Raw genomic sequence first — 7,964 nt, forward strand, 5'->3', positions numbered from 1 at the left:
GCAACATAGAGGAATACTGTAGCATTAATGAAAGGGTGGTAGGTATTGTAATTAAACTGAATAAAAGATACAAGATAAAGGTAGTACTGGCTTACGCGCCTACATCCAGCCATAATGACGCTTCAGTTGAAAGCTTCTATGAAGACGTGGAATCGGCAATGAGTAAGGTAAAAACACTGTATAGTATAGTGATGGGCGACTTTAATGCAAAGGTAGGGAAGAAGCAGGCTGGAGACCAGGCAGTATGAGATTATGGCATCGGCACTAGAAACGCCACAGGAGACCCTACTGAAAATTCCTACATGTACAGGACCTGCACATACGATGTTATTGGATACGGGTCATACAGGTGTCACGGGTCATACGGGTGGTACGGGTCATGCGGGTGGTACGGGTCATGCGGGTGGTACGGGTCATGCGGGTCATGCAGGTGGTACGGCTCATATAGGTGGCATAAGTGTAACAAATGTATGGGTATTACAGGGTATGCAGGTGATATGGGTTGGATTAGCTATTTGGGTCAAAATTAACATGCAGTAAAAGAATGTATACATTAAGAAAGGCATGCTAGTTCATGAAGCACACAGTAAAATAAACAATGTAATGTAGGTATGCTGCCATGATATCAAATAAACACGATCAGGCTAGAGTAATGTTTTGACGACTCATTTGTTTAGGTCGTTCAACATTTCAGCAATGACTCTGTTCATTTTTCTTAACCTCTCCATTGGTGCCGTTTCACTTGGTCTCCCAGAAATGTACTTGCTGAAGGCATCTGTAAAAATGAGCAGGAATATGTAGCAATTAGGGACTTACTGGTTGATATAAATGATAAATTTTATTGTCCCGAAATTCAGCAAAATATACTAAGCATGAAACACTTACTTCCGACTGCCTCCATTTTTTTAGGCGTGAGTGCCCTCCTGGGTGGTGCCTGGTTTTCTGAGCGCACATAGCGCCGACAAGGGGCTCCTGTGATGCTCCTGTTGTGGAGGGCACTCACACCCCACAGAAGCTTGGTCGCCTCCTTACAGAACAAGCTGTCTCTCGGACGCGAAAGCAGCCATGCCCATTTTTCCTGCTCCAGGAATATGCCGTTTCCTAGGTGAATCTGCGCAAAAAATTGTGGAATCATAATAAAAGACTCAAGAGATATCTTGTTTTTGAAAATGTTATTTGCGCTCTTTGGTTGTGCGAGTATAGTTTTGCTGGTACGTAATCAAATAGTTCGGATGAATCTTACAATTCACTTCTGCAACTGCATGCCATCTTGTATAACACTGGCATACTAAACGTTATCCAAATATTCTTTTTCTAAAGCAAATACAGTTCACAGAATGTATGTAAGTCTACAGGTGCACATAGTGCTCATTAATGGCAATACTACACCAGCCTTCACAAGGAGAATCATTAATTTTTAGATACTAAAAGTCTGGGCAAAAAGTGGGGTGGCATAGTAAGTTAGAAAAACATCAACACAATCCCTATTTAGAAATTTTACACTAATGTGGCTCCAGCGAAACAAAAACGCATTCGTTTCAATGATCAATGAAAAGCAAATCACATACATCATTGCTGTCTTTACGTCTGACCTGAACAGTTTGTGAGAAGCTGTAAGACATTTTAAGAAAAAAGCATATTTACAATTTTGAGCGCTCTAGATTTGTGTTAAAGTTAAATTAACAACTATGTAACATATCTTACAGTTGTGTTACAGTTGTTAGTAATGTTGAGTCCATAATATTCTACTAAAGACCACCAGACACCCTAAAAGGCACTTAGAGCTGGCACTGACAAAAAGTGCTCTGGCACATTGCAGATAAAAATTTCTTTTGTCAACTCCAATAATGAGGAACTCAGGAATCAAAAAGACAGAGCCTCAATTTATTCCCCTTTTTCCTGACATTAGGACTTGTCACAAAAATATTTATGAAGCTTTTACTGAATGCCGTGACATTCCAAAAAAGGGTAATGCAAAAGATTGCACTGGTCATTCGTGAAATAACCTCCTGAATGTCTAAATTCACCAGTTCATAATTTACAAAATTATCCGTAGTAGATGAATAAACTAAGCATAAACATACAAAGAAGTAAAAGTGCAATGCAAGTTGCATAACTATGTATTCAACCCAGTAGTGAAAGTATTGCACTTAATAAACATAAATTTACAAAAAGTAGAGCTACTTCATCGTTTAACTGAATAAGGGCATGCACACAGAGACGGACACTAGAAGAAGAAAATGCACACAACATAAGTGGTGTTCAAGTGTCTGTATGTGCCCTTATTCCGTTAAAAGATGAACGAATACCAACTAGCCTAACTATCCAAGCTACTGTAAAGCTACTTACTTGATTGTCCACCTGGAAAAACAGCGGCAGTTCATCACTGGCACCCAAACCCTAAAAGGCAGAACAAAGGAAAAGTCGATCAGCTATAAAAAATATTAGGCACACATAAGCCAGCATGGCTTCCAGGTATGAAAGTTAAGCATCATTTCCAAAACTTTTTTTTTATTTTCAGACACAACATAACTATCAGCCCTCATTTGTGCTTTGTTCAGCCCAATAACAGCTGCTGAAACTTTTATCCCTATTGTTTTTCCAGCTTATGCTCCATAAATTGTTAAAAGCCCAATCACTGAGCTGCACAACGAACTGATAAGTGTTCTACATTGTGTTAATAAAACAACCTGATTTTAATCCCACTTAAAATTAAGTTCATGGTTTATACAGTTTTTAAAACAAAGCTCCCTTTTAATTGACTATCACAATTTAATTCCTGCAATTCGGTGTGTTTTCTAGGCCAAAAACTTGAGCCTAACGTGAAATTTATCCATTGCTTATGCTAAACAAAAAACTGCCTTCGGTGTACGAGCCCTCATTAAATCTTCTTTATTTATTCCCTGTGATGCCTTATTGTTGCCCTGCTTTCATAAACCGTCAAATCACCTAGCATTATTACATGGGCAAATATGCATAACAATAATCTTTTGCCAACAGAGAACATTCAGAATACACATAATTCAGGACATACAGGAGAACATTCAATTCAGGAGAACATTCAGGACATACACATAATTACCAACAGTTCTTTTTACTCTAATGCTGCTCACCTTGTCTAGGCTAACTGCATACTACTTGCATCTGACTTGTTATCACTTAATCATAACGGTATTCAAACTAGCTTTTGTGTGAACTGAGTTATATAAAATGTTCAAAAATAATAATTGTGCAAAGTTTGCCCATAATTACAACTTCCTTACACCTAAACATACATTAACTATGGCAGAATGACATCCTACTTTACAGTGATTAAATTATAGAACTTACTCCACACACTTGAAGAATTTCATCTCCTGAAATTAGCTTGTCAAGAATGTTTGTTAATGCAAAAAGCATATGCAATTAGCTTAAAATTCTTTGTAAATTTACATTTAGGTTTTATGAGTAAAGCTACGTGTACAACTATTATTATGTTGAACTCGACTGAGAGATCGAGAACAGCCGCCCAAGTCTTGAAGCGAGCACACGGCTTACACCGTTTTTAGATACTGTCAGTTGGGAAAGCCCGCTATAGAGGCGGCACCGACTCGTACACGCTCAGAGGGGCGCGGTGCTAACGTAGCTTTGAGAACGAGCTACCGCTGGCTTCCCGCGGCAGCGTTGAAATTGTTTTTTTCTTTTAGTTTGCTTGCTCGGACTACAGAGGCGGGAGCTTGAAAGTTAGATTTCTGTCACGCAAATCGTATTTAACATGGTACACAACAATCAAGCAAGCTTGAATGAATTAGCAGTTTAACACAGTAAACATGCTGACCTTCAGTGCGCCGGGCTGTCTAAGTGGCTATGCTTATGAGGAAAACACTTGTGATCAGCAGTACTTCTTCAAACCCCCCAATTACCCTGCAGTTCTCAAGGACCGAACAGCTGCTATTCCATGAAAAGTCTTGCAGGTAATGGTCAAAACGTACATAAATAATCACACATTTCTTAGGTACAGGCCCAAACCTTATTTATCACTAGGTAGTACAGTCGAGCCCACATATAACGGCCCCACTTAAAACAAACTTTCGCTTCAAACGAACAATATCCGCGTGACCATGAAAATATATATTGGTTCAACGGCACAAAATCGCACTTACAACGAACGTCTCTGAGCGCCGCTGATCGGTTACAGCGAACAGTCAGCGGTCTCCCGACTTCCCGGGAAACCAATTTCGACCACCGATCAGGCATCGGCGAGGTGCCTATATATTCTTATTTTTAAACGCTGACCCTGCCCCCGCGAGCCTCTAGTTGCTGCTCCCCAACCCATGAAGAAAGGAAAGTGCCGACTGCTTTTTGTTATGCACCCCTCCGTCCTTTGTCCCCCCGCTACTCTGAGCCAGACGAGGCCCGCGTTTTCACACTGCCACCGATCTTTCGAAGACCGATCGGCCATCTACCCCGTTTTTAATCGCTGGTCCTGTCGTTGGCATCGCCGGCCTGGAGTGACCAGACCATTTGCCAACATCGTCGGCCACCGACTGTATCCGATAGTCTGCGTCTAGTGCACGGGCGTACGCTACCCCACTGACTCTGATATTTTGCGATTCGTTTCGTGTTAAGGACTTGTTCTCGCTCGCTTACCACTCGACTCGGCATGCCTTCCGCTCACGTGCGGAAGCACGAAAACGGCTGTTAACTTGCGCGGGACGAACAGCGAAATATCGAAGTTTGTGAGGCCACGCAAACTCGCCGGCGCAACAAAAACTTTTTTGACCACGACTGCCGATTGTTCGAACACCCCCGCGCACTGATCCAGGCGGCCATGCTTTGACTTCTGCGCGCGCAGGCACTCTTTCCAAGTTTTTCTACGTGCGAGTTTCGCGGACCTATCAAGCAAGCTACCCAACCTGCCTCCTTCTCATGCGTTTTGGTTTTCAAGGTCGCCCTTCCGCCGCATCCTCTCCTCTCTTGTCGCAATTTGGAAACTAATTTCCTGCTGTTTAGCAGACGACGCTCCTTCACCAATCTCAAAGCGACAGCAGCGCTGCCTCCACCGGATACGAGAGGGGGCAGTCCTCGTGGCTGCGACAGCGCGTGCTTACCCAACTGACAGTATCTAAAAACGTCTTACACCAAGCCAAATCTGCCACTGGAACACATGAATGCTGTGCATGGGGTGTCCAGAAGCTCTTTATGCTTACGACACTTAAACCGGCTCCTGAACTTTTTCGACGTAGCCGATGATCTTCGGGCATCTGCACAGCCGGTCGGGCAACTTGTTCTTAAAATTCACTTCCACACACGGTTTGTGGTCGCTGCTGCTACAACTGCCAAAACTTAACCGCCAGTACATTCAGCAAAGTCAAACAATGCCATTTTTAAAATGTAAAGATATCCATAGGGTGATGAGACACCACCTAAAAAAACGTTGAAGACAACCTTATTCCCTGATCGTACCAAAAATGACAGTCCTGCATTGTTGGAGTTCTAGAAAAATCTACCTTTGCCAGATGAAACAACATGGAAGCCCTATTGCGGAGTGGTTTGCTCCGAATCTGCCAGTAGAAAGCGGGAAATCGCTCCGAATTGACCAGCGGAACCCGGCAAGAAAATTTTTATCCTGCTCAACCAGTGCGATTCGACATTGACAGATGGTCACACTGGATTTGCTCAACATTAAAATACTCGTCTACATACCACTAACAATGACTAGATGTATATTGATTATATAAACGAACTGAATATGTACAGGAGGCTAGCCTGACAATATAACCGCTAAATCGGATTGAAAAATAAACAACAAAGGTACAGCCATTTCAATTATAAAGTACACACCTGGCTGGTAGGTTCTTGAGAACCACTTGAAGTGATTCCGGGGTGTGGTACCGGTGGCATCAATGGGCATGGCTGCATCCGTGGCTGCTCTGAAGAAGGCGACGGAGGCTCTGGTAGCAGTAAGTGCTGCGGTGGTGGCAAAGGCAGCGTTGCTGACCACCCTTGTGGGGACAACGGCGAGCACGGCCATAGTGGTGGTGGCGAAGGTGGCGATGGCTGCATGAACTGCAACGTCCTTGCCTGAAAATGCAAAAAAAAATCTAAATTACACTTTTGAAGCATACAGCTTTCTTTTTGCAAGTTGAATCGAATTTGTTTTTGTCAGTTTTATAATTGTATCTAACTTGTCTAAACTCACTCCATTATGCTTTTGTCCCTTTGTTTTTGGTGCAATACAGTGAAATCTCATTAACTCAAACATGCTTAATTAACAAATAACAATTGAGGGGACAGTGACAGCTTAAAGTATGTCATCTAAAACGAGAGTATTATCAACAGCAGTACCCTACTTACCGAGAAATTGAGGTAAATGCACGGGAACAAATGTGCTGCAGTAGGACGTTCGCGAAATGATCCTTATGACGTCAGACAAACTGCCTACAATTATTCACTGGTAATCAAACTAGCTCACTAAATAAAGAACCTTCCAAGTATCAAAAGACGTAAAAGAATGCTGCTTGTTAAGTTGTTTCTCATAAAAAAAAGAACCGCAGGGAGTTACAATGGAGAATAGCGCAAGTGGTTAGAAAATTCAACTTTTTCCTGGTTAAACTAGACAGGCCGTGCCATCTTGAGCCAAAACATGTCTGCCATTTCGGAGCCTATTGTAGGAAATTGATCGGTGGCCGCTGTTGCTGATGCGGCTCCTGGTGCTTTAGTTTCGCTAGTAGTGTCGGCGACCGTACAATAAAAAGCCGGGCAACGTTGTGCACAGCAACAGTGACGCGAGACATTCCGCTTCTTGAGGCGGGTAAATTAAAGTGCAATAACTGATACAGACCACTAAAACACGATTTTATTTCAAAATAAGCACTTCCTTGGCACAAAAGGCTTCTGGACCGGTAATCCAACAATAAAGGTCGAGCTGGTTGATTCTCCAGCTCGCACATTTGCCTCAACTGTACTGCTGACATCACTTCAAGTCGACCTATGAGAAGTCTCCGTTAACAAAACATGGCAGCACAGCCATGTTTGCCAAGTCATAGTTGAGTGAGGTTTGTAGTACCATACTGGTTCGATTGTGCCACCATAAAGATATTTCCTCTTTCATAAGTTGTGCAGCAATGTGTGATGATGCACACGGTTGACTGAATATTGCATCGAAATGTTTTGAAATCGGCATCTCTAATCATTACTGAAGCAGGAAAATAACAACTGGGCACAGCTTCATTCCCCTTCACGGCTGCTTTAAAACAACAGATAACGAAAATCTTCCTTTTCCTTTAAGTCGATTGTATTGACCCGCCACGACTTCCAACAGCTTTCTGCACTCCCAGTTGTTTCGCAAGTGCCTCCGGGATAGGCAACCTTAGAACAAGCAATGACATCATGTGACGTGGTGATGACACGACCAGTTTGGGAAAATTATTTCTGATGCCATGACGATGGCATCACAAGTTATTATTTGTCACTTTTGTTGGTTCTGACGGCCACTTTCGCACTTGATGAAGCATCTTAATGCGTTGTCATATGCTCATACCTTCTCTTGAATGCTCCTATGGGTGGCCTCATGTTCATAGGCGCCATGATTAGTAGATGTGCTGCATTGGTGGCCGCAACAGGAACGGCTGGCCAATGTTTCTGTAAGAGAGCAAATGTGAAAAATAAAGAGCGCATATTTCTTAATTGCATCCTGAACGAAGCATTACTTTTTCAGAACTTCAATATATTACAACCTGATTATTACAAACATAATTATGTTGTATTTGCTCAAAGCTACACCAGCGCGTCAGGCTGATATTTTGCCCGATTTTACCGGAGTGCTTTTTGCTAAAATCCTCGGGTGCCATAAAACTCTTTCATACTCTGAAGTGCTCCAACCAAGTTGCCTTACCAATTTACTCTCTAGAAAACGTGTTATAAACAAAAGGAAATTAATCCCATGCATAGTGTAGTATACATTCCACTCAAAAATATGGGTG

General features: G+C 42.4%; 1 protein-coding gene across 2 annotated transcripts; it reads right to left on the bottom strand.

Moving 5' to 3' along the window:
• Nucleotides 1-604: 604 nt before the first annotated feature.
• LOC142761784 (BEN domain-containing protein 5-like) lies at nt 605-6,240 on the bottom strand. Of its 2 annotated transcripts, XM_075865411.1 has the most exons (4): nt 5,824-6,240; nt 2,350-2,400; nt 886-1,111; nt 605-775 (listed from the first exon to the last, which is right to left on the bottom strand). In XM_075865411.1, the coding sequence occupies exons 1-4, from the start codon at nt 6,103-6,105 to the stop codon at nt 666-668; spliced, it is 669 nt and encodes a 222-aa protein (XP_075721526.1). In that variant the 5' UTR covers nt 6,106-6,240; the 3' UTR covers nt 605-665. The 2 variants fall into 2 exon arrangements, with proteins under 2 accessions (XP_075721526.1, XP_075721527.1); XM_075865412.1 differs by lacking the exon at nt 2,350-2,400.
• Nucleotides 6,241-7,964: the final 1,724 nt, after the last annotated feature.

This window comes from Rhipicephalus microplus, chromosome 6 (assembly GCF_043290135.1).
Source record: "Rhipicephalus microplus isolate Deutch F79 chromosome 6, USDA_Rmic, whole genome shotgun sequence".
Taxonomy (NCBI): domain Eukaryota; kingdom Metazoa; phylum Arthropoda; class Arachnida; order Ixodida; family Ixodidae; genus Rhipicephalus; species Rhipicephalus microplus.

What these genes read in the sequence shown, in the direction of transcription:
- LOC142761784 (XM_075865411.1), bottom strand. Translation starts at nt 6,105, where the DNA reads ATGCTTCAAAAGTGTAATTTAGATTTTTTTTTGCATTTTCAGGCAAGG. An exon ending in CTCAAGAACCTACCAGCCAG is followed by an intron (nt 2,401 to 5,823) that starts GTGTGTACTTTA and finishes TCTGCCTTTTAG; the next exon opens with GGTTTGGGTGCCAGTGATGA. An exon ending in TTTTCCAGGTGGACAATCAA is followed by an intron (nt 1,112 to 2,349) that starts GTAAGTAGCTTT and finishes TTTTTTGCGCAG; the next exon opens with ATTCACCTAGGAAACGGCAT.